Consider the following 27,880-nt stretch of genomic DNA (forward strand, 5'->3'; position numbering starts at 1 on the left):
AGCCTGTTAACAAAAACTGATTACATGATTTCAGCTGGTAATTCATGATGTTGTCAAAGGACATCTTAAATTAGTGTCATATAAAATTGGAATTAATTCTTGCCCTTCCTCGCTTTTTTCACCAGGGGAAAGGTAAGTTCTCAGGTATTTATTGTTGGCAATAATTTATTCCCTAATGAATATTGGCAAAAAAATATTTCCTAGCAAGTGAGAATGTCTCTCCAATTATAAAAATATTTATCAGGAATTTGGCCATAGGTTAAAATAGTTATTGCCATTTCCCAGTTGTGAACACTTTTAGGGAAAATAGTTTCACACACCTTGGGACACATTTACTAAAGATAGAAATGTGTTTTTTTGACGAACTTTGGCTAAAAAGACCATTCTCTGCGATATTACCTTGCCACTTGAGAGCTTTCACTGCATTTTTTGATCAGTCAAACTATTGTAAATCCGCTGATTTAGTGTGAAAATTTCAATTAGTTACCCCTTTCACCAAAATCTATTGTGTCAGGTTCTGACTGGCAAAAAAAAAACAATGAAGCAACATCCGCAACATTATTATGTCAGTGACACCATATCTTGTATTTCAAAAAAATTATAAGCAAAAAGTCAAAACGCTGGTGTTTTGTCACATTTAAGGGTTATTTAATGCAAAAAGTCTAAGGGGCAGATTTATCAAGGGTCAAATTGAAAATTCTAATTTTTAAATTCAAATTTCGAGTTTATTTTAGTATAATTCGACTAGGGAATAGTCCAAATTTGATTTGAGTTTAAAAAAAATTCAAAATTCGTAATTCAAAATTTATCATGTACTGTCCCTTAAAGAATTAAAAGTTGACTATTCGTCTTCTAAAACCAGCTGAATTGGTTTTTAGCCTATGGGGGACCTCCTACAATCAATTTGGAGTAATTTGGTGGACTTTTGAAAATCTAATTTGTTTAAAAAAAATAAACAAAATAATTTGTGTGAATAAAAACTTGAATCGAATTTGATTCAAATTCAATTTGAGTTTGAAGGTCGATCCTATTCACCCGAATTTAAAAAATTTAATTTTTTTAATAAATGTAGTTTTTTTCTCGAAATTCAAGTTTCTGGGAGTTTTTATAAACTCCCATAAACTCTAAAGTCGACCCTTGATAAATATGCCACTAAATCTGAAAATCCACAATCTCAAACATTTCCAGGTCATGCATACTGTAAATCAATGGGAGATTTCCTTTTAACAATTTGAAGATATTGTGATCTGTGAATTCGGGGTTTTGGGCCAATAACCCAGAAAAATTTAGCAATTTGATCATCAAATCCAAATAATTTGTACAATTTAAAATTTTTATTAAATAAGATAAAATCATGGATGGGAGTTTGGTCGAGCTATGTTTAATAAAAATATGAGATAAAATTGAGTTTTTGTAAATAACCCCCTTATCTCGATATTTTCTGGCCTGGCTTTTTTAGGCAAAAACTCAAATTTTTCCAGATTTATTAAACCCCGATGCTGCAAAAAGCCCAAATTCGAAAACCTAGCATCTCAAACTTGTCAAGGTCATCTATTAGTCAATGGTTGATGTCCCTATCCCAATTTTAAGAAATCGTGGTTTGCACTAGGTAAAGCCCTATAATCCGGAATATTTGGGGTTTTCGGCAACAACCCAAAAAAATCAAGTGATTTCAGAATAAAGTCAGAAAAAAATCATATGCTTGCATTTTTCCTTCATGTAAAACATTACAAGGATCATTTATTTAATATCAGCAATAATATATATGCTATTAACTCTTCTGTGGAACTGGTATCCATAAACTGTAGCTCTGGTTTAATCCAAATTTATGGTATCCAATATGACCTTTTAATTAATTCGTTATTTCCTTTTTGTGTCTGCTCTGATCTAAAGGTTACACATGCCATTATTTTACCTTCTTTCATTCGCTTAAATGCATTTAGGGGCAGATTTATAAGAAGCAAAAAATATGTAATTGTAGTGTATTTTAGAAGTGATAAAAAACAAGTAAAGTATTATTCCTTATAATAAGATAATAGCAGCTATACATTCATTAGCATAGGTCAACATATGTATTTGGTTTAAATATTTAAATATAATGTGCAGATAACTGACTGAGACAAAGATCTTTCCCCAGTTGGTATATCACACCAATTATAAATAAAAATAAACACCTAGGGGCAGATTTATCAAGGGTCGAATTGAAAATGTAAATTTTTAAATTTGAGTTTTGAGTTTATTTTAGTGTAATTCGACTAGGGAATAGTCCAAATTCTATTAGAATTTTTAAAAAAATCGAAATTCAAATTTCCAAATTTATTATGTACTAAATTCAAACTCGGCTATTCGCTATTTAAAACCTGACGATTTGGTGTTTTAGCCTATGGGGGACCTCCTACAATTTGGAGTCATTTGGTGGACTTTTGAAAAAAAATGTTTTTTAGTTTGTTTTGGTGAAAAAACTCAAATTGAATTCGATCTAATTCGATTCAAATTTGACGCTCAATCCTATTCACTCGTTTTAAAAATATGTGATTTTTTTTTTAATAAATTTCAATTGGTTGGTTTTTTTTCGAATTTTGAGTTTATGGTAGTTTACTGGAGTTTTTAGAAACTCCCATAAACTCAAAATTCAACCCTTGATAAATCTGCCCCCTAGCATCCTTATTAAAAATTGTGAATACATATGAGGTATTTGGTTTTTGGCACAGTTTAATTCGAATGTGTTTTTTATTTAGATTTTTTAAAATAACAAGGTAACATTTTCAGTATTTAAAACGGTCATTTTATTTGAAGCAGAAAAAAACTTATATTGTATATATTTGTATTTTGATAGACAGACCTCTAAATGATAATATCATATAGTTTTTCCTTGTATAAATAGTGGGGCAAGGCAATAGATTGTTTTTCTTTTGGGATGTCTTTTCCCAGTAATTACATATTTAGCAAATAACACAGCAATTCAGTTTTCTTTCCATTTATTACAACAGAAATAATCTATTTCTTTGATTTGTTTTTAATAGATATTTATTTAATTTTTTCAAATCTATTTGCCAAAATATTTCAGGAGAAATAATCTATTTCTTTCATTTGCACACAAGAGACGATTTATCAGCAGTCAAAATTTCTCCCTCACTTGATCTTGACGTGGAAAAGGCTATTTCACCAGATTAAGATTGATAAATATTTATTTAATTTTTTCAAATCTACTTGCCAAAATATTTCAGGAGCACAGAGATCCTGATATCAATTCAGTATTGCTCAACAATTCTCCAGATCTCTCCAGAATTCTCCCAGAATAATAAAAACATTGCATTGCAGTACAGGTATGGGACCTGTTATCCAAAATGTTCGGGACCTGGAATTTTCCAGATAAAGGGTCTTTCTGTAACTTGGATCTTCATACCTTGTCTACTAAAACATTATTTAAACATTGATTTAACCCAATAATAATGTTTTGCCTCCAATAAGGATTAGTTATAGCTTAGGTGGGATCAAGTACAAGGTACTGTTTATTATTACAGAGAAAAGGGAAATCATTTTAAAAAATGTAATTATTTGATTAAAATGGAGTCCATGGGAGATGGCCTTCCCGTAATTTGGAACTTTATGGATAATTGGTTTATCTGATATGTTACTAGACCAGTGCAAGAATTACTACACCTTACTGCCCTGAATTTCGCCCTGAATTTCTCCCTGAAAAAACCAAACACACATATAAAACAATGTTCCCTCTAAGCTTTGTGCTCACATGTGCTTGCATAATTTGCACGTACCAAACCGTGTTGTGCCCAGTAATTTTTAAATGTATGATTATAGGTGAATGCTTATAAGCAGTACAAAGTATACATTTCCACAGCAATAGCTGGTGATGTGTGGTATATTTATACATCATCTTTTGCACGGCTTCACACATAAGCCATAAAACTTATCACTGGCTTCCATCCTTATCTCTGCACACAGTTTCTAGAAAGCGCACACAACAGATGCTCACAAGGCTCACAAAATATAAGAACATATTGATGCACATTCAGGGGATTATTTAACAAAGGTCAAGTTTGTGAGGTTTGTGAGTTTTATCTACCTTGTATAAACTCACAACTCGAATGTTTTCTTATTTATGAAAAAACCCAAATAAAAAAATCTTGATTGACTGCAATCTGGGTGAAAACCTGAATACTCTAATTGATAGGGTTATAGACTAAAATACCTAGGGGGTTATTTACTCTGAATGCAAAAATCACAAAAAATCGCAAAATCACAAAAAATGTGTGAAAGTTTTTAGAAAATCTGACTTTTAAATTATCACAAATTTTTCAGAATTTAGTAAACACCGAGCATAGGCTTGGCCGAATTTGACCTGTTTTGCTTCGCCAAAAATTTGTCTCCAGCGAAATCTCACCGACACCCATTAAAGTCTATCGACGTCCATGTTTTTGGGGGTTTTTTGGACGCGCAACGCCATCCAAGTCTATGGGCGTTATTTTCGCGGTGAAACAAGACAAAAAAATTTGCCCATCCCTACCCAAGGATGAAAAAGTCTGAATCAGAAAATCTGGCATCTCAGACCTGTCGAGGTTGCATATACAGTAAGTCAATGGGAGAAGTCTCAATGATTTTTTTCATGTGCGCTGGGTTTCATGCAATACCCCAAAGTTTTCTGAGTTTTCAGGCAAAAATTTTCTGGTGAAAAATACAAAAAAATCATGAAAATCAGATGAAAAATTTGAAAAAAACGTGAAAATTTTATTTTTTTCCCGCAAATTTTCGAGAAAATTTTATAAAAAAATAAGTGCAAACAACTCGAGCAGATTTGATCAGAGTTTGTAGCAAAAAATATTGAGATAAATTCAAGCTTTGATAAATAACCCCCCTAGTATACCTCAAATTGATTGAGTTTTCGAGCGAAAACCACCATAAAAGCCCCGAAAATCATGAAGGCAAAAAACATCTTCAAATGGTTCAAGGGACCTCTGCCATTTACTTCTACATGACCGTGACAGGTTTTAGCTTGAGTATTTTCAGATTTGGGCTTTTAGCTGCTCTGGGGCATAATAAATCTTGAAAAACTCAAGTTTTTTTATCCCAAGTTTTTGGTGAAATTACACTCGAAAAACTAACATTTAACACAACTCAACCTTTAATTAATAACCCCCTAAATTAGCAGGAATGATAATAAAAAAGGAATAATATAAGCAATTGTATTCAACAGGTATGAGATTAAAAAAGTAGTCAATATAAACAGCTTAATTCTGTATTAATATGAATATCCTAATTTAATTCCGTAAGGTAAGGGGCTCCATATAACAGAAAGAACCCTTTGCCATGACCTCAAATCCAAAGCATTCCATATAAAGGTCCAATACTGATACTGTTCTAAATGCTGTTGCCATTGGTTGTGGCTGTTAGGCCAATGATTCCTTTCATAGCCCTCTATTGTGTTATAGTAGACTGCATGAAGTCATAGAGCACATGGTACACCCCAATTTATTTATATTATTAAATTTATTTTGTAATGGCATTTAAGCTATTATATTCTCATAGCCTTTAAAAGAGGTGTCACACTAGGCACTAGACATCTGTATATAGTGATCCTTTTAAACTTGCATAGGTGTCATTGCTTTCTAGTTTTGTTTATATAGAATTGCTGTGCATTGACATAAACACAAAGTTGAAAATGGAAAATGCAAATTTCTCTAGGATGGAAAAGCATAACTTACTATAATGATTGAAAGAAAAATGGTTAAAAATGACAAATATATGGATTGTATATTTTTCCCCTGTCTACGTTTAGAGAGATCCCACCAGTTATCTGAGCAAACATAACTGGTCACAGCAAACTGCTTTATTTAGAGGTAAATGTCTAATTAGCAGTTTTACAAAGCTGATTTCTGTCATGGCTTACGTTTTAATCTCATAAAGTTAACATAGGTTTGAGATCTGGCATGTGTCATATCCTTCCTGCATAGAGAGAACAGTTCCTGCAAATACAGTTTTGCATTTTTTCAAAGGAAAAGAAAAGATGTCTTAATGATTCACATGAAATTGTTACTGAACTTTTCTGATTTGATGTGGCAAAGAAAAACTGTGTTCTTTAAAAAAAAAAAAAAAATTAATGGATGATTCTTCAGTAGAGAAATGTGAAGTAGTAAAAATGTATTTGCTCCATGTTTATTATTTTATATTTTGTAATAAAAAATGTAAGTTTTTACAAAAACAACACACAAGCTCCTTTTAAATATATCCTCATAAACATATTAGTCTCCTCTTAAAATGGCAAACCATTATTATAAGTTGTAGCCTTGAAAATGCTTTATTTAGTATAATATTCATATTCCCCCTGCGGAGTCCTGCATCAAATACAACAAGAGACTTCTAGAAGAATTGTTGCTTTGCAGGAATGCTTCTCTTATGTTTACACCATGACTGTGATTTGTTATGGGATTAGAGTAGAAACATTGCAGTCCTATACTAAACTTTTTAAAAGACTTAAAGGAGAAGGAAAGCTATGGAGGCATTTTATTGCCAATAGATTAGCTGCAATAGTGCAAGCTAGAATGCTATATTTATTCTGTAGAATGTTTTACCATACCTGAGTAAATAGCTCTAGAATCTCTCTGTTTGTTTAGGATAGGAGCTGGAGTATTAACATGGTGTGACATCACTTCCTGCCTGAGTCTCTCCCTGCTCTGGGCTCAGATTACAGTAGAGAAGGGAGGGGGGTGGGGAAGAGGAGCAAACTGAGCATGCTCTTGCCCAGGGCAATGAGGTTTAAGATGAAGGCAGGAAGTCTGATACAGAAGCCCATGTGTACACAATAGAAGGAAAGAAATGCTATATTTCTTTTGACAGGGGACTCAGAGCAGCACCACTTTGGGGGTTTACTGGTATATTTAGATGGACCTTTCTGATAAGGCTTACTTAGTTTTAACCTTTCCTTCTCCTTTAAATGGATTCTGTCATGATTTTTATGATGTCGATTTTTATTTCTAAATTACACTGTTTACACTGCAAATAATTCACTCTAAAATATAAAATTTAATTCCTGTATTTTTTTTTAGTTGTAATATTGGTATGTAGGCAGCCATTTTAGGTCATTTTACCTTGTCATGTGCTTTCAGAAAGAGTCAGCACTTTAGGATGGAACTGCTTTCTGGCAGGCTGTTGTGTCTCCTACTCAATGTAACTGAATGTGTCCCAGTGGGACCTGGATTTTTCTGAGTGCTGTTCTTAGATCTACCAGGCAGTTGTTATCTTGTGTTAGGGGATTTTATTAAAATATTCAGAAATACAATAAATATAACGCATCAAACCAAATGAACAATCAAAACAAAATTAAACAATCATGGAGAAAATTAAAGACTTTCCCACATTGTTTTGTAAGATTCAGAATACTGATATTCCCTTGTTTCAATTAAGACAATATCTCTATAAATTATCACAGTCACAGTTCCAATTGACAGACTTAAGTTTTTAATCAAATCCAAATTAAGATGATCTGCCACACTCTCTCTCAAAGAAAAAGAGACACCGGACAGTCTAGTAGAAAGTGTTCCTGTGATTCCTCAACCCTGCACCCCAACGGACATTCTCTATCAACCACATTTAGGTACTTCATATTGGACCTTACGAACCAATATCCCAACATTTCCTGGGCATCCTCTCGTTTATCAGTAACTTAATACTTTCCCCTAACAATTCTCCAGGGCAGTCTCTAACACAAATAGTAGATACAAATTGAAGATCTAAGATCTTCCAGTTCAGCACTCTTCTATGTTGAGTTCTCAGATCCTCAGCACTTACACACCACTTTTTCAGGATTTTAATCACCTGTCACAAATAGGTGGGAACATGGCCTCCTCTTATCCGTACCACTTTCACTGTGCCACGAGTAACCAATCCTTGATAAAAGGCAATGCCTAGTCTCTAACACTGATTTCCCACAGAGACTCTTCCCACTGCACCACCCCTCCAACATTAAACTTATGAAAAATGGTGCAGAAGAAAACCACTGTACATGGCATGTCCAACCCTCCCCTCCTCCTCTGCAGCAAAGTGATCCCCGTTTAAACCGGGTTGAGCCTATTTCCCCAAAGCATTTGGAAAAACAGGCTCTGGATCCAGGCATAGAGAGATTCTGGCAATAAGAAAACAAAGGAGACAAAAAGAAAAAGCAGAATCAGAAAAGTCTTGATAAATGTCAACTCTTTCCCTATAGGACAGCCTCCATTATTTCCATCATTGAACTTTTGCCTCACCAGCATTCAGTTTTTCTTCCCAATTTGCCTTTGCTAGATCTTCCCTCCCAAATTTGATAACCAGAATTCTAACTAAGCCTGGGTCATTGGAAATTTCTCAAGCTTAAAGCTTGGTTCCTTATCTTGTGTTAGGGAGCTGCTATCTGGTTACCTTCCCAAATCATTGCCATAATTCAACAAGTATGCACCCAAAGGTGAAATCCTTGCTTAAAGTTAAATTTTCATGTCTATTGTCCAAGAGAGAGGACATACAATCGAACATACATTTGTCATATATACAATATATCAGTTGCTTTAGTGCAGGGAAATGGTAGTGTTTACTTTCACCAATGGTGAGGGAAGGAGTCCAGTTTGCCTGATATCAACAGCATTTATTGTCCAATGGATTGGTTCCAGTGGGAGGAATGCTGGTCCAATCAACACAATACAACCCAATAACAGCAGATAGAGTGCTGCATGTGTGTTTATCTAATACTGATACAGAAACCACATCTATAATGGATCAGAATTCCAAAAGTTCTGCTTGCATTATAAATCACCTGCAGGGCCCCCCTCTCTTTAACCTCACCACCCAAACTTTCGGATATTGGCCCTAGCTTGGGTGGAGTAACACTGCTTTGTAAGGTTTATTCCTTTTCATACTTCTTTCTATAGTTTCATATTCTAATTTCTTTCAATGAGACTATTACTTTTTTTTCATCCCCCCCTTGTTTGACTAGAAGTGTTTGTCTGCTGTAGACTTTTGTGAATCATTTGTGTCTGGTACAGGAATATGAACTGAACTTTAACATTTTCAGTCAAGTGTTAATCAATGTCAAGCCTCACAAAGGTAGGTTTTCCAACAATGCTTTATCAAGTGCATATGAACATAGATTTGTTAATGAAAACAACAGATGTACTCCTACACTTTTTAGCGGCCATCCATTTCCAGCTTTCCAATTAGCAATGTTCAGTGAATCTAGTTAAATGCTACCAGCCTTCTAGATATCCAGGTCATTTAAACATGACCTGCCTTTATTCATAAGGTTTTTAGCATCATTTTCTTTACTTATTTGTTAAAAGTTCAGTTTAATTTAATTGACTATGTTAAGTAAATTAACATTATTTTACAATGTTCAATCTCTATAAAATCATGCTGAAGCAAAGGTCAGAATTGTCATTAGTTGTGAAAAAAAAGACAGAAAAATGATGAAAGGGTATGTTAGGAACGCACACGTAATGTAAAGAATTGCAACTGTTCTTATGTTGTAATTAAATAACCAATTCAAATTAAATAACCACTTCAAAATGGCTTTACTTAGATACTATATATACCCCTAATTTAGTGTGGAATAAGTCTGCCCACTTAAAGTGAGATTACTAAAACCTGCAAGATCCCAGTATTATGTTTCTTTATTATAAACGTGGCTTAAAGCGCCATTGATAGAATACATTTTCCAATGAGTTAAGTTCTCAACACAATCCTAGTAAAAATGTGGGTCTAAGACAGAAATGGTAAAACTCAAGGTAAAGGAACCGTCACTATGACTGCTAAGAAAGTGTACCATTGGTAGGCCAGTAAAGGTTACATGTTCCTAGTTTCCTGATTCAATCCTGCAAAGGACCTTGTGGTAAAGTACAAGTCTAACTACTTACCTCATAGGAGAAGTTTGCAAGACAAGAAGTAGACAGAAGAAGACTAGGGGCTGAATATTGTTGTATTGCTGTAGTCCTTCAAATCTAGAGATCTGAGCAATGCATGCATCTGGCTGAAGTTAAACTCTTGTAAGGAACAAAGTCAATGAATACACCAACAAACTTTCCAAACAATATTTATACAGGTATGGGACCTGTTATGAAGAATGCTTGGGACCTGGGGTTTTCCAGGTACCAGATCTTTCAGTCATTCCTAAAATGTACCAGAAAATAATGTAACCATGAAATAAACCCAATAGGCTGGTTTGCTTCCCATAAGTATTTATTATATCTTAGTTTGAATCAAGTACAAGGTACTGTTTTATTTCTTTATATTATTTTATTACAGAGAAAAGGGAAATCATTTTGAAAAATTAGGATAAAATGGAGTCTATGGGAGAGGGCCTTTCCATAATTCTGACCATTCTGGATAATGGGTTTCCTGGTTTCATACCTGTATATATTTATCAGGATATTATTCATTATTGAGACAAGAAGGTACCTTAAAGGAGAAAAAACCCTACCCCCCTACCCCACAAAGACCCCCTCCCTCCTCCCCCCAGCCTAGCCGCTACCCCAGCAAATGCCCCTAACTTTTTACTTACCTCTCGGTGCAGATTCAGGGATCGGAGTTCACGGCAACAGTCTTCCCGGCGTTCGTGTCTTCTTCCGGCACTTCTGCAATTTCCGTAAATTTTAGTGCATTCCTAGTTGTTGCAAAACGGGTAATTGCTCCAACTGTGCATGTGCTGCTATCCCTGAATATGCACCAAGGAGTAAGTAAAAAGTAAGGAGCATTTGCCCGGGTTAGAAGCTAGGCTGGGGGGGAGGGGGGTCTATGTGGGGTAGAGGGGTAGGGTTTTTTAATAAGGGGTTTGTTTCTCCTTTAAAGTCGTCTCACTCAGCAGAGTCCCTCAGATGGACAAACTATATACATAAACATGGACAAATTTAGTACAACATAATATATAAGTACTGGAATGTTACATTACATTTATTATTTTGAATCAGAGGACCATGTGGACTCTCAACTGTTTAGAGTCAGCTTGTTCTGAACATAGATGCCGGATTTCTGTGACCCTAAGGGGTGGAGAAGAGGTGACAAATTATATTCATTTGTGGACCAATAGTGTAACAAAAAGGTGATGACAAAGTTGGGTACCGTATATACTCGAGTATAAGCCGACCCGAGTATAAGCCAAGGTACCTAATTTTACCTACAAAAACTGGGAAAACTTATTGACTCGAGTATAAGCCTAGACACAACTACAGCCCTGTCTCCCAGCAGCGCACATTCCGCCAAAGCGACCCCCCCAGCGATCAACCGGACTTCTTTGCAAAGTTGATGGTGACAGAGAATTGGCAAACGGATTACTGTGTGCATTGTCCCACTGTCCCACTACCATGTGCAGAGGGTGCTGTGTGATATTGCCATCACTGTTAATCTTTCGTATAACCAACAGAGGGCGCTGTGTGATATTGCCATCACTGTTAATCCTTCATATAACCAACAGAGGGCGCTGTGTGATATTGCAGTCACTGTTATTATTTCATATAACCATCAGAGGGTGCTGTGTGATATTGCAGTCACTGTTATTCTTTCATATAACCAACAGATGGCGCTGTGTGATATTGCAGTTACTGTTATTCTTTCATATAACCAACAGAGGGTGCACTGTTATTCTTTTATATAATCAACAGAGGGTGCTGTGTGATATTGCAGTCACTATTATTCTTTCATATAACCAACAGATGGCACTGTGTGATATTGCAGTCACTGTTATTCTTTCATATAACCAACAGAGGGCGCACTGTTATTCTTTCATATAACCAACAGAGGGCGCTGCGTGATATTGCAGTCACTGTTATTCTTTCATATAACCAACAGAGGGCACACTGTTATTCTTTCATATAACCAACAGAGGGTGCTGTGTGATATTGCAGTCACTGTTATTCTTTCATATAATCAACAGATAGTGCTGTGTGATATTGCAGTCACTGTTATTCTTTCATATAACCAACAGAGGGTGCACTGTTATTCTTTCATATAACCAACAGAGGGCCCTGTGTGATATTGCAGTCTCTCCCCAAGCGAACTGTTGGTATAGGAATGATTAAAAGTGACTGCAATCTCAGCTACTGCCCGCTGACATGAGTATAAGCCGAGGTAGACTTTTTCAGCACATTTTGGATGCTGAAAAACTCGGCTTATACTCGAGTATATAAAAAAAGTGCTGATGATCAATTCCAAAGAAGAAAGACAGGTCACCTCCAGCCGCATCAGGTAGAATCAAAACTAGTGATGGGTGAATTTGCGCCATTTCGCTTCGCCGGAAAATTCGCGAAACGGCGACGACGTCTCGTTTTTGACGCCGGCACCCGTTTTTGACGCCGGCGCCCGTTTTTGACGGTGGTGTCAGTTTTTTCGAAAAAAAATTTTGACGCCGGCGAATTTTTCCCGCAAATTTTCGCGGGCGTTTCGCGAATTTATTCGCTGGCGGCGAATCACGCAAATTCGCCGCCAATTCGCGCCTGGCGAATAAATTCGCCCATCACTAATCAAAACAACTAGTTGATCACCTCTGTGTATTAGGGTGGATGTTTACCTTGATTTCAAATGTAAAAATGAAATCTTTCAAGAAAATCTGTCTCACAGAGTTTCTGTTTCAATGTCATCTCTTAAGGCATTAAGGCATCTCTTAAGGCATTCATAAAGTCTTCAAGTGAAGAAAGTATTTTTTTTACATGAAATCATTTTAGTAAATGATTACCCATTGAAATATAGCTTGAATGAGAATGATAGCAAATGTGCTTTTGCTTTTACAAAGTTTTGTAGACAGCGCTATTATGTTGCCATTGCTTAGGAATGCAAGCAATTACTCCTAATTCAATGAAGGTAGTTGAATATTAAGGGTGGCACCATGTCATGGTAGCCTAAAGTATGGGGGGGTGCTGTCAACCCTGTCTTAAGTAGAGTTTTTAATTTTGTTCAGTTTTCATTTGAAGCATGAAGTATTAACTAAATGATATTTCAACATTTCCTAGTAAGGTCATTCTTTTTTTAATATCATGAACATATGCCTCATAGCAATTTACATTCAGTAAATTAAATTTTTTTTAGTCTACACTGAATATAATATTGCTCGTGGTCTTAGAAGAAATTACTTAAATAACACCAATGTCACCTGTGCTGTTTCAAGGATGTTACTATAACCTGAACACAAGTTTCTGTTGCATGGAGCCCTCGCTTATGTAATAATTCATGCAATCTTTTCACAATAGAGTGAGACGGTTCAAGGTATTCCCAAGCAATATGCAAGTACAAAGAAGCGTAAGAATGCGTCATGTTATTGAGCCATAATAACATTAAGCCGGAAAAACACATCAATGATTATATGATAGAATTACTCAGGTGAGTAAGCTGATGCTTTTCATATAAAATCAATAGTAGGAGATATCCCACTCATTTCTAAATGAAAATGTCATAACCGAAAATATGATAACCGAGTAAATGTATGAAAACTGAACCAGAAATAAACATCTTAAAAAAAAAATGTATTAAAACTGACATTCATTAGCTATATTTAAAATAATACTAATTTGACCTTCTTAACATTACTTCCTTGTAAATTTCTATTTTTTTCTTCTAACACAGCTAAATTGGTTCACTTTCTCAACTTTTCCAACTTCTGAAAACTTTTCATTATCAAATCTCATGTCACTTGCCCAATTCTCTGAGATTTTGACATCAGTATCTCCCATCTGTCCCCCTTGAATGCTATTATTTTCCCATTATTAATATTATAAGTACTATATAATCTGGGTTGTGTTGTTTTGCTGTGTTTTGAGCTTGAAAAAACTGGACATGGAAAAGTCTTTTCTCCATGTATTGAATCTTGTCCATGAGTTTTCACGTGAATTTAATGTGGCCCAAAATGTGGTGAAAATTCTTCAACCTGTTGCATGTGCCATCAGCCTACACTTACAGTTTCCCTAATTATGGTGCTGCCAATAAGCTAAGTATTAAATGGGATCTTGGAAACTATGCTTATATATTCATTAACATATTCATGGCAGCTCAGCCTAAACTCCTTTTAGGGTAAAATTTGGTCTGAGAACGTATTTTCTCTTAAGAGAATACATTACCCATTCCCAAGCATCGTCCACCTTACTAATAGCAATAATTACTTGTCTTATAATAAAATGGTAGAAAAGAGAGACAGATACAAGATAGTTTGCTATTATTTTGCTATTATTTTAAATAATATTTAACAAAAACACATTGTAGGCATGACTGATATATCAATCAGAGCACAAAGAAAGAATGTATTCCACTGCTTCCTAGGATACAGCACAGAAAATTGCACATATATATTACATTTATTCGGTCAGGAAACAGTTGTACATATAAATTTGAGAATCTTTGTTAGAAACATTACTTCCCCTTTAAAAAAATTATTATCATGTGCTGAAAGCTAAATATTTTCTAGTATAAATATTTAATCAGACATTGATGTCATCTAGGACATTATATAGAACATTAAGTATTTTTTGTTAACTTTTATTACAAATATTCAAAATAATCAGTATCATTACAACACGGAAATCATATTTACAAGTGTATCAAAAATTTGCTGCATAAATGATACCAAAAACCAACATAGCTCATAATAAAATAAATGTTCTAATGTAGTGAGGGCTCTAATATATGGATTTGGTCTGTCCCAAGATTAAAAAAGCTGAATCCATTATTTTAGTTTTTGATGAAGGGATATTATTGCTTGTGATATCTCAATTTTATGAAGCAGACACAATTTTGCATGAGTCATACAGAATAGACAATTATTTTCTGTAGCCTACTCCCCTTCTGTGGAAATATGGCTTTACTTATTGCACATGACAGTTTTCATATTTTCTGTTCGTTTTAATATAAAACACGGATGGGTACATTGAAATACAAAGATTTTTATATATCATTGCTGCTGATGTTTAAATCACCCCATTCATGAATATGCAGGCCATGCTTTGTTGAGGCCTGAAAGAGCTGTAAGGAAAATATTTTAACATGTACAGTAAGCTAACAGCCTAAATAATTTGGCTCTTTAATGGTGTCAAATACGGTAGTCAAACTGAAAGCTTATCGACCAGATGTGATCCTCCATGTGACTCCACCGACTTCCTTGTAATGCATCATCATTTGAATACTATTACCATAACTCAGAATAGAAGCCTCCTGCATTCATCGGTCTGAAATGTAAATATTACAAATACAATAAAATTAAACTTGTGGCAGCCTGATTCATCAGTATTTTTGGTTTTAAATGAATGTGTTTATATCAGGGATGCACAAAATCAATAATTTTTGCAATCTTCCACAAAAAAAACCTTCCACTGCTCTGGAAAGTTTATGTCTCGTTTAAAATCTGCATGATAATGAATGTGTTGGAATTTTATCCAGAATCTTTGTTCAAAAGGTCTTCAGTTCATATCATCAATTTAACAAAAAAGCATCCACCAATTTAATTTACTTCATGCGTGAAAGGGAAACAATAAAATATTTGTAAGGCTTTGCTTCATTGCACCATAGTGCTGTACACAAAATATCATGATATACTGCATCTGATCCTCAAAGCATTATATATTTCATATTTCTATGCAAGTTTCAAGAGTCTGGAAAAGCCTTTATTATGCTGTCATATGCAGGTGGTGGAGTTTGAGTTGAAGGTCCAAGTCTGAGGCTATTGTTTGACCAATGAAAATCAGGCCGGCTAAGATTTACTATGTTGTTTGCTGTTGGAGAAGTATTGTTGGCACGAGGTAGAGTAACAAGTTGGCTATCAGCCTCGACGGATAGGGGTGGGCACTGCAGGAACGGATGAAAGGTTGAGGCTCTGAAGCTTGGTTTTCTAGAAAATGGGTCTGCTTGCTCTTGAGATGTCTGTCTTTGGAAGGTCAGACTGGCCAGGCTGAGGTTACTCCTTCTTTCACAACTACTGTTGCGATAAAACCCAGACCGATTTAAGGCCCGGTTATGTGAAGATGATCTAGGTCTTCGACTAGAAGAATTTGGCATTCTAGGTGAGATTGATGCACTGGCTCGACGACGAGACAAGCATGTAACAAGGGTCCATATTATACCTCCAATCACCAGTCCAATCACAATGGACACTGTAAATGATAGTTTCACCCCATCTAAGGAAAAACAATATGACGTGTTAATACATATATTTATAAATAAATAAAGAGATTGAGTTAAAATGCTGTCTTGGTAGGTATCTTTGCCATGTCATGTTCATGAAAAACTATTAGTATTACAGGTATGGGACCTGTTATCCAGATTGCTCGCGACCTGTGGTTTCCCGGATAAAGGGTATGGGGTCCATACTGTAAGTCTTCTAAAAAATGATTTAAACATTAGTTAACCCAATAAAAAATTTTGACCAATAAGGATTAATAATAACTTATCATAAACAAGATACTTTCTTATTTTTACATGAGAAAAAGGACATTTTTAAAAGCTTGAATTATTTAAATTAAAATGGACTCTATGGGAGACAACCTTCCTGTAATTTGGAGCTTTCTGGATAACGGATAGTAGTACAGCAATAACAATATAATAATAACTATAACAATAACAATACTAACTAAGATCATTTCATAGCTGTTACATTTAGAACACCATTTTATAAATAACACAATCAAAAAGTGCAGCTAGAATAAGCATTAATATCGTCAATCATTGCTCAACTTTAATGACTTTGTAAACAAAAGAAATGCCAGGAAGCTGTACTTTGCATGGCAAATTACTCAATATAAGGGCAAGGTTACACAAAGCCATGAACAACAGTACAATTTGGATTTGATAGATTCCATATTGTGCATAAATATAAGGAACTGGCATAAAACCTAAGAATTTGTTTAAAATTTAAACTAGAGAAGGTCAATGACAACCCATTAAGCGCCATAGAAAATTCCCCTTGAATCCATCACATATCCATATGCCAATGAATAAAAACCATAATAAAAGTGCTACTATGGGAGAATGAACCTGAGTTCAAAGGAAAAGACTTATTGCACAAATGCCAGAAAGAAAAGTAATCACCTCTGGTGATAGGCAGCTTTAAACTTCAGGGTGGAGATTTACAGCCACCTCTTCAACCTTAGGTTCTCATTTCCAGTAAGTAAGCCATTCTTTATATTACATCACACTTCAAAAAAATATTTATTGATGGACCCATTACCTATTATACAGTATATATGATATTTATATAGGTTAGACCCCATTGAAAGGTGTGACCCAATGTTCATTTCTAAATCAGGGTTTTACTTTTTTTATTTTCCTTTTTATACTTACAAACAATTATTTGTATGTGTATACTTTTATTTCAATGTATCTAAAACTTAACCAGAGATAGCCTACACTTAAGGGGTAATTTATCCATGATCGAGTTTTTTATACCTTGAATACCTACAAACTTTATTTTTTTCTCATTTAAAAACTTGAATCAGTGAATTTGGGTTGAACAACCTGAAAACTTGAATTAATCGCGTTTAATCGAGAATAATTTGTAGAGCCAAAGTACTCCAGGTTGTTCAGGTTTTACACAGCTCCATTTTTTATAGAATAGTTCAGTGATAAAATCTGGGTAAATAGATAGGCTGTGCAAAATAAAAAAAAATTCTAATATAGTTAGTTAGTCAAAAATGTAATGTATAAAGGCTGGAGTGACTGGATGTCTTAGATAATAGGCAGAACCCAACTCTCTGCTATGCAGCTCTCTAACTGATTGAGTTAGTCAGCTACTAGAAGGGGGACCACATGGGACATAACTGTTCAGTGAGTTTGCAATTCTGCCGGTCAGAATTAGAAGCAAACAGTTACTTCTCATGGGGTTCCCCACAGCCCTGAGAGAACATACGAGGATTTAAAGGGTGGGTTATCTTTAAATTAACTTTTAGTATATTATAGAATGGGTAATTCTAAGCAACTTTTCAATTGGTGTTCAGTATTTATTTGTATAGTTTTTTAATTGTTTGCCTTCTTCTTCTGACTCTTTCCTGCTTTCAAGTGGGGGTCAATGACCCCATATAAAAACAAATGCTGTGTAAGGCTACAAATGTATTGTTGCTGCTGCTTTTTATTAATTTCTTTCATTACTTTCTGTTTATTCGTTCATGCCTTCTTTTTATATCCCAGTCTCTTATTAAAATCAATGCAGGGTAATTGTTTAAGAATGTTTAAATAAAATATGAAATGTGGTTTTATCTATATGACTGTCTCATGTAATATTTGATAGTGGCTAGTGATGTGTGGGCCAGCTTCGGCACACCATTTGCGGGTTGTGGACCTGCTCTCCCCGCCAAAAACCACAAATAATAAAAAATGAAAACCAATTGCAAACTGTCTCAGAATACAAAGCATACCAACAAAGGCGAACAGTCCTTTTAAGAGGTCTAAGCAAAAGGCGTTTTGGCAGTGAGGCCCTGAGGCAGACTAGTGGATGCCACCCTCAATCGTCCCCTCTCTCTTAATTTTTTTCTGCATCAGAGTGGGTTGAGGGGGACACATCACTACTGCAGAGAGTGTAATGGCATGGCCCACACTAGAAAAGCTGAAATTCCAATTTAAAAATCTTAATTTTGGCTTTTTGCCCCCCCCTTGCTTTTTAAACAATGTTGCAAAAGTCTTAGTTCCCCAGCAAAGACAGATTTGTTAATCAGCTGCCTTGTCTTACATTGTATCAACAGTCTGAACCACCAGGGCAGAGAATAGAAAGGGACAAACACTGTTTTCAATAGCAATACATATACAAATAGCTTAAAAACATAGAAAATGTGTTATGAATGTATATTGTAAAGTTGCTCAGAATGATGTTTTCTTTAATTAGGTAATTAATTATTTTTTTGGGTTGCCATTCCCTCTAAATAAAATTTCTCTGAAAAGATTGTCTCAGGTCTGAATCCAAGACACCCAGGGTTAGTCACTCACCACTAAGTGTGCTGTGTATGAAAAGTGACTTGAATTTAGTGATGAAGAAGCAGCATAAGAATAAGCACAAGTGCCCATCAAATATAGAGAAATAGATTTTTATTTGTATCAGTTACTTCTTTCCCATAGTTGCTACAGATTGTGCTCACTGATGAGAAGCTGGTCATTACTATGAATGAATATCTATAGCAAAAAGGGGTAAATATTGCTCTCAAGCAGACATCAAAAATGCTTTTGTTACCAAAAATAACATTTGTTATCACAACTAAGTGCATCTGTTCCTTTGCTTAGTGCAGGGATTACTAACCTATAGGCCAGGACTCAAAAAATGGCTTATTATACAGATCTCTTGTAAATAAAGTAAAGGCACTTCCTACAATAGATTATTAGTAGTATTTAGAATAGAGTTAGCAATAATAGATTCTATACAAGATTTTGGGCTACTATGCTAATTTCCAAAAATAATATGGGTCCCAAGAGCAAAAAGTTAAAGAACATATTCCTTATCCTAAATTCCCAGTATTTTAGTTTAGCAGTAAAGCTTTACTTTGATTACTTGTTTACCACCACACTATAGCTTTTGTATAGTTAGGAATGATGTGCACCTCTAGTATTGTAGGAGAACAATGCATTTCTAAATAGCTCTTACCGACTTTATTACCTAGGATAAAGTATATAGCTGATTTTTCACTTTGCAAACGTGTGCCTGGTGGCTTAGTCATATACTGTATAGAAAATGAGCGTAAGGTGGGAGAGCAACATGATTAATCTCTTTTGACCTTCTCTGCACATGGACCAAAGGAAATGCTCAGTAAATTGTTCAGCTCTTGGCAAAAATAAACTGAATCCCATAAAATTAAAGTAAACAGGAAATGTTATAGAAAAAACTGGCAATAGAAACAGAAAATATTCGCATACTACAATTAAAGAGGAAATCATATTTCAAAAGGGAGTCACTAACAATAAATTGCTTTAAAGTCACCTTTTGTCCCTAGATCTGCTATTGTAACTTTCCCTATCTTTGACTAATATTAAAGAATTCTTTATTCTGCTGTTTCCAGGGCCTAACCACCCCACATTCTTTATCATGTCTCACTCCTAGTTTGCAAGGAGATCCACAGGAACTTTCCTTGACTAAATCCCCCTTATATACTTCTCGTGGGGTCTCTACTAATCTCCTGCAACAATAAAATCCCAGAGTAACAATAAATTTGAATTGAGTTTGGCCAACCCTATCTTGGCCTAAGACCCATTTCTTACTAGTTCCATATCATTTCCCCTTCATTGGAAAAGTCAATACCTTTTAGTTCTTAAAGTACTACAACATTGCACCCTAGCCTATTTGATAATTATTGCTAATTCATGAAGGACCAGGAGTGTAATGACTTGTCCTTTTTTTAATGTAATGCATAATCCATAACCCTTTATCTCTTTTGGTAAACCATATCTTGAAAAGCCCATCAATGCACACTATGCACAACAGGATTAACTGTGCTCCAACTCTACTCCAATACTGAATGTAGTTAGGACTATTGCTCTTCATCTAACCTGCCCCTAACTGAAGGTATTTTCTTTCTGCCTTTCTGCCTATGGTACTTTCTGCCTTTCTAGCACTTAAAATGCAGCAAAAAACAAAAATAAACCCCAGGGTTACATAGCCCTACAGTGCTGTTTCCTATTTTTCTGCAGAGAACTATCCTCAGACTGAAGATATTGTACTAGAAAAGGGCCATCTTTTCCATTTCAAAGATAAAACATTGCATTGTTTTTGGAATAAAAATTCCTCTTGACCCTACAGCACTAAGGATTGCCGAGACCAGCAACCCTACCTATAATTTAGCATTATGAGACAAAGCCTGTTTGTTGATGAAGGTAAGTATGTTAGACCTTGGTGAAATTATCTGCCTTTCTATTCTGCCTCTCTTCAACCTGGAATCTAAAATGCTATCTGGTTGCTAGTAATAGTGATCTCAAGAATCATATTAGTTGAAAGGCTAACGGTATTACCTTCTTATTTCTTATTTCTCCCTGTCTATTCCATATCCAACCTGTCATTTCACCAACTGTGCGTATACTATGATCAGCAGTTTACCTTCCAAACTGGAAGGTTACAGAGCAAAAAAAAGTTAAAGATTCAATACTCCCCCCAAAATAAAAATATTCCTTGCAAATGATTTTAAAATACCACTCTAGCATCATACTAAAAAGATGAGTCTAGCTACCAATGCTATGGCACACCCAATCATATACAGTATTGAAATTCATGTGTTACTTTTATCACAAGGCTCCCTCTAACATGTTCTAAGAAGCTCATTTCCAGTAAACTGTATTGAGAAGGGGGTGCTAGCATTTACAGGCATGTTGATTGCAGTGACTTTCCCTGGTAATATCACAACAATAAAAATGTCTAATTAGTGACACAGAAAATGGAGATTGCATTGTAGCGTAGAAGCATTCCATAAACATCTATAATTAAAGGGATGAGTTGGCAACCTTGGTATAATGTACTATCACATTGATTCTGTGTAGAGTATTTGTATTACAGATGGTTAAAACTGTTAATTACAATTTCTGAGCATTGAGTGTTATTTTATTATGCGGGTAGATGTTTCCTTTTAAGTGCACATATTAGGTAATTACAGCAAAAAAAAAAACTAATTCAAATTACTGAAAAGAACTTTACCAAAATAAATCTTTTGTTCAGATTGTTATTTTTCAAGGGAAACACAATTTCAAAAATAGAGTGGCGACCCTTAACAACTATTTTCCATTCAGTGAAACAATAGGCAGTGGAATCATGATGAGATTAGAGTAAACTAAGCCAAAATGAGAAAGGAAGGGATTCTAGAACAAAGCAGGGGCACTGGAATGTCTTAAATGTCTCTGATAACTGTAACACTGCCACATAAACAATACAGATATGTGTCTTGGTTATATTTAAGTACTGCAGTTCAGTTTTACTAGCCCTTCTGATTCTCTTTGTGTGTAATGATAGCACTGGTACTGGAGGGTATTAGACCCAAGAACTACCAGTAGCTTCTGCTGGTTCTCATTATTATTAATATAATGGCAGGGGCAGTTTCTGGTGGTTTACTGCCAGTATTAGCAGTATTGGGTGCAATGTGTGACAATGTTAACCTCTGTTTTATTTCCACAGGACCCTTGTCTGCAGTCTTCGAGGAGTCTCCTTCTGGACTTAAGAAGGGTTTTTTGCCTTGGTTTTTTGACATAAAAGGTTGAACTTGATGGACATGTGCAATTTCAACCTAAGTAACAATGTTATCAAAGTAACTATTATCTTGACTGTTTAAGTTTTCAGCGATCCTTTCAATAACATTTATTTATATTGCTCTGGACATTTTATTGCCCTCCTCATTGGTTAAGTTTGGGTACAGCGAGGGTTGCCACCTTTTCTGGAAAAAAATACAGTCCTTCTTATAAATTTATATTTTTTCCCTATTAATAACATTGGGATCAACCATCATTTTTACTGGTCAGGCCAGTAAAATACCGGCCAGGTGGCAACCCTAGGTACAGCGCATATATAGCTAATGTGGAGAAGGTCAGAGCAACAGGAAAATGACATTTGATTTTCCTTTTCTAGCCATCCTCCATGTCAACCAATTTTTTCTCACCCTATTCACTTTCAGAAAGGAACCTGGCAGCTGTGTACATGAACAACTGTGCAAGGGAGTGGGAAGGGTTTAAGGTCTTTGAGAGGGGAGGTTCTTACCCCTTATGTAGTTTACATGGATGATGGCCAGGAAAGGAAAATCATGGTAAGCATGATGTCATTTTTGCTTTTATGTGCAGCCTACTGACTTCTAAGTTCTCCAATGCCTGTTCCAATACTTCTTTCTTCTTCATATACTTATTTATAGGTCTTTGTCTATCATTCTTTGCCACCTGGGCATATTGACTACAAGGCAATTGGTAGTAAGAACAGATTGAACACAACCTAAAAATAAGGGCATGTATAGTGGGTGAAATTTAAAAAGCCAGCATTTTGGCTTTTTTTTTATTTAAACTTGGGTTTTCCTGCCTTTATATTAGAAATATATCATATGTTCTTCTTTAGGAGACCCCCACAAGCTTAAGAGGAGAAGTATTAGCAAGGGGTTATTTGGGGGCCTGGACAATTTTGTCTCAGGAGGCAAAGTACCTTTGGTGTCTTTTCTGTGTTTCTTACTCCTCTCTATTCCCCACATTATGCACTTTTCATTAATTTGTATCATTATAGCTCATTCTTTTGCAATCTTTTTTTGGTTGAAGAAAAATCGTTCGATCGATGGATTAAAATCCTTCGAATCGAACGATTCGAAGGATTCAATCGTTCGATCGAACGATTTTTCGTTCGATAAAACTATTTGCGGTAAATCCTTCGACTTCAATATTCGAAGTCGAAGGATTTACATTCGACCTTATGTAAATCTGCCCCTATCTGTATAGATTGAAGAAACAATGTAGGATGTACCTGAAGGATGAATCCATAAATCTGGTCACAAACCTCATTCTAAAAGCCTCCTCAGTTTCAGGGTGCAATTAATCGCAAGACTTCTAAGGCATATACACCCTCAAAACACAAATGTTTGCTAAAAAGGTCAATCTGAGGTTAAAACTCAAATCTGAGCATTACATGTCTTTATGCCAGCTTTAATCATGCCACTGGAAATGATCAGTTAGGCTGATAAAATTAGAAACATTTCAAGCAGGATATGTTGGCAAATGATAAACAATGAAGATGGTTATTAATCATTGTAATGAAAAAGCATATCTGGCTGTTATTACCTGATTCTTCCTTTTTTCTGTGATATAAAACAGCCAAATCTGCTTTCTTTTCTTTAAATATATTAATTATCTTTTATTTCCTCCTAATTTATTTATGGAAATAAGATTACTGGCCAATGTATGAGTAGGTCAAGAAGTTCAAAGTTCAGAATGCTATTACATTGTGAGCATGGCAAAAATACCTTTCCATGCCCTTGCCAAAGCTAATATGCCAAGAGATTTGCCAGGATTTTGAAGTTAAGGCATTTTTTTCTGGGAAGGTAATACTAACCAGACAGGTAGAATTGTTGACAATTACTGACCTTAGCACAGGTATGGGAACTGTTATCCAGAATACCCTGGACCTGGGGGTTTCCTGATAAAGGATCTTCCCCATAATTTGTCTCTTCATACCTTGAGTCTACTAAAAAGTATTTAAACATTAATTAAATCCAATAGGATTGTTTGGCTCCAGTAAGGATCAATTCATCTCAGTTGGGATCAAGTGCAAGGCATTGTTTTATTAATACAGAGAAAAGGGAGATGGCCTTTCCATAATTTGGAGCTTTCTGGATAACGGATTTCCGGATAAAGGATCCCATACCCGCAGCCCCAAGCCTTACACTCCTATAAAACTGTCACACAAAGACATGGCCATTCAGATTTGTGACAGTCGTGCAGTAAAATCACATATATAAACATCTTGCCGTTTAAAGTACATGATCCACATAGTCCTTTCTCCTCACTTATACTCAGGTTACTGTGTTGTGCACGAACACATAGAATGTTTTATATTTGCTACCCAGTGCGTGTATTTTTGTAAAGCATATTATCTAGCCAGTGTATAGCTTTGCTATAAAGTGACTTTATCAGAATTCACACCAGAGCTCACATTAGCTACAATGCATACATATATCAATATTTCAAAATAAAGAACATGTCTTGGAAATTAGACTCTCTTCCTGGATACCCAGAAAACACACAATTAACCGACATGATTAACGCAAACTGATCTGATGAGCAGAACACAGGAATCTAGCAAATCAATGTGAATCATTATGTATCAATGAGAACCACGGTGCCGGTAAGCTTCAATTGATTTGCAAACTGAAAGGATTTTTTTTTTAATCTCAGTGATTCATACAGAATTCGAATTTTATGGATGGTTCATTCAGTTCATTAAATATAAAAAAGCACCCCAGATTGTAGCTACATATTAGTTGTGAATCATTTAACCTGCAATAGTCAAAACCAGTAAGGAAATACGTTTCAGTTCCCCCTACAATTTGTCAGATCATTATTTGTTATTTTATATATATATATATATATATATATATATATATATATATATATATATATATATCTATCATTATAGTATATATAGATGCACACTGGGACTTAAATATAAAAATAAAGTGAAAAATGTATTTGCCAATTTTTTGGTCTCTTTTTGAGACCTTTCACAAGACTCACAACCAAATAGATATTTACTTTAAACCACGTACCCAGTAAATGCAATCTGCACATGGGTTGCTAAGGTGATTAGACCTTTTATTACACTTACTCAAGTCTTTAACTGTAAATTATTTGAAACAATAGCTAATTATCACAATATGCTATTTTAAATCAATATACTGTTAAAACACAAGAATTAATTTCACATTCATATATTTGTATTCTGGCAAAAGATATTATAAGCTATAAGTTTCAATTTTACATGGGTGCCTTTTATCTTTGCTGGCCCGTAGATAAGTATTGTTAAATTCAGAGTTGTAACAGAATAATCCAAGTGCTTACAGTAGAATAAACCACAGAAATATATAATTATTGTAAAACGTTTTAGATAATGTTAACACTCTATTGAGTAATCTATAACGTATATTTGACTGTGCATAATTTAGAAGCTTTTAATAATTATTTATACCATGTGAAGGGTACTGTTACAATATGAATGATATAGGATCTGTTATCCAGAAACCCATTATTTAGAAAGCTCTGAATTATGAGAGGGCCATCTCACATATACTGTAGACTCCATTAAAATAAACTAATTTACATTTTTAGAAATTATTCCATTTTTCTCTGTAATTATAAAACAATACCTTGTTCTTAATCTAAACTACAATATAATTAATCCTTATAAGAAGAATAACAATCCTAATGGATTTATGAAATGTTAAAATGATTTTTTATTAGACTCAATGCTTGGTCCTTATCCAGAAAACCCCAGGCATTCTGGATAATATGTCCCATACCTGTAAGTTACAGTATAATCTTTTTGAATAGCAAAATTATATAGTAAATTTATTCCTAAATTATTTGAATGCATTTTATAAATATATCTAGCTGGCACTAATAGAAGTATTATGTATCCAACCGATGAGTTTTGTATTGAACAGGCAATTATAGATGTATGAAGTTTTCAATTGGCATTGAGATTTTACCAACGTGTCTTACAATTTATCTCAGTTTTGGACCTTTGGGTAATATGAAAATCACTGGCAGGTATCTTGTGTCATTCCTTTACACAATAGCTACTTGCACACACTGATATCAGGCACATAAAAATAAATGGGTGAAAATGATGTTTCAGACATTCTTAAACACTACACCAGCCAATAAATAGGACATCATTCTTACCCCAGAAATCTTCTGTCAATGCTTGTGAGAAGCACGTAGCGTTGTGTATTGTGACATTAGCCATATGATCCAAAATCAAAGTCTAATTTCTCTATGTCCAGTGTGGTCATGCAAGAGCTCCAAACTTGTGTGAATCTCCCGAGGAGTAAAACAAAGTTTCTCTACATCCCTAATTCCCATTGTATGGAAGGAAACATGAGCAGCAAACTTCCTGCTTTTATGATCACAGTTAACAAGCTGCTTCTTATCTGGGTCACCATACAGTTCCTGAGACATGGAACCGTTTCCTTCTCGTCATTTCCTCTGCTACACTGAATTGACTCCAAACAATGCACTATTCCCTTGCCTTTTTTAAAGTATGTGATTGCTTACATTTAGCTTAACCTATAGCGAGCAAAATCAGGCTGAGTTCTCACCCACCCAAACTATTCTTGACACTTCTGAAAGGAGCTTCCCGTTGAGACTTTCTATAGAAACTTTGTGATCAGAAGTTAACTACAACAAATGTGTCTGCAACTGTAGGATGCCTAAGTAAATGTGTAAATATATACTATGTCTATATTATTTTGATCCAAATCATTTGTCCTGTTTATATTTCTTAATAAAATATGCCTTACGGGAAACATCAGAATGCTCTGAAGCATGTAACTTCATGTAAAATTATAATAATGATGTCTGTCTATGGCAGGACAGGAAGGAAAGGCATGTATAGGAACTGTAGGTGTTCAGCTTTGAATTGGAAGTCTGAATAAACATTAAATTGTAATTTCATAGATTTATACAGTAGGTGGAGTTAAACAAAGTTGCTGGTATAACAAGAGCAGTGTAGCAGTAAAGAGTGACTAAAGTTTATCAGAGCACAAGTCACATGGTTTGGGGGCACCTGGGAAATGGGCATCATGTCTAGCCCCATGCCAAATTAAAAAAAATTACATATTTAAAATAAGTTTCCTCTTTTAAAAAACAGATTTCATTGCAGTATTCTGCTGGAGCAGCACTATTAACCGGTGTGTTTTGAAAAAAACATGTTTTCCCGTGACAGTATCCCTTTAATACAGTATATTGAAAACGGGTTGAGCGCAGAGGATCTTTTGTCTTTGTCTATATGGGTCTTGTGGTCACAGCCTCATTGCAATTTAGTGGTGAGCACATCTTTCTTTTCTTTTTTTGCTATAGGATTCTAGTAGACCACCTGATAATTAAATGTAAAACCTCTTGCTACCCACAGTTCTGGATTGTCCCACAGACATCAGGGCCATTTGCGGGGTATATGGGTGCTTTCAAATTGATGTTAGTGTCCATGCTTCAGATTATTTCGTTTTTACTGGATCAGTTTCTTAAAATTCTCAATACATTTAAGTTTGATGCTACATTTCAACCTGCTCAAAAGGAATATATAATTATAAATATATGAAAATTTATAACATAACATTTCACACTTATCACAATGAAGTCAGCTACATTTGCAGTCCTGGAGCTTGTTATTTAACGCTTATAATCAACAAGAATGGTGGTGGGGCAAGGCTGAGCAACCTTCTTTTAAGTTGTCATT

General features: G+C 35.0%; 1 protein-coding gene across 1 annotated transcript; it reads right to left on the bottom strand.

The window, feature by feature from the left end:
* Positions 1-14,166: 14,166 nt before the first annotated feature.
* On the bottom strand, positions 14,167-26,520 carry myct1.L (MYC target 1 L homeolog). The gene is made up of 2 exons (XM_018263029.2): positions 26,329-26,520; positions 14,167-16,124 (listed from the first exon to the last, which is right to left on the bottom strand). Exons 1-2 carry the CDS (start codon positions 26,390-26,392, stop codon positions 15,595-15,597), a joined length of 594 nt encoding a protein of 197 aa, XP_018118518.1. The 5' UTR covers positions 26,393-26,520; the 3' UTR covers positions 14,167-15,594.
* Between the last annotated feature and the right edge of the window lie 1,360 nt (positions 26,521-27,880).

Source organism: Xenopus laevis, chromosome 5L (genome assembly GCF_017654675.1).
Source record: "Xenopus laevis strain J_2021 chromosome 5L, Xenopus_laevis_v10.1, whole genome shotgun sequence".
NCBI lineage: Eukaryota > Metazoa > Chordata > Amphibia > Anura > Pipidae > Xenopus > Xenopus laevis.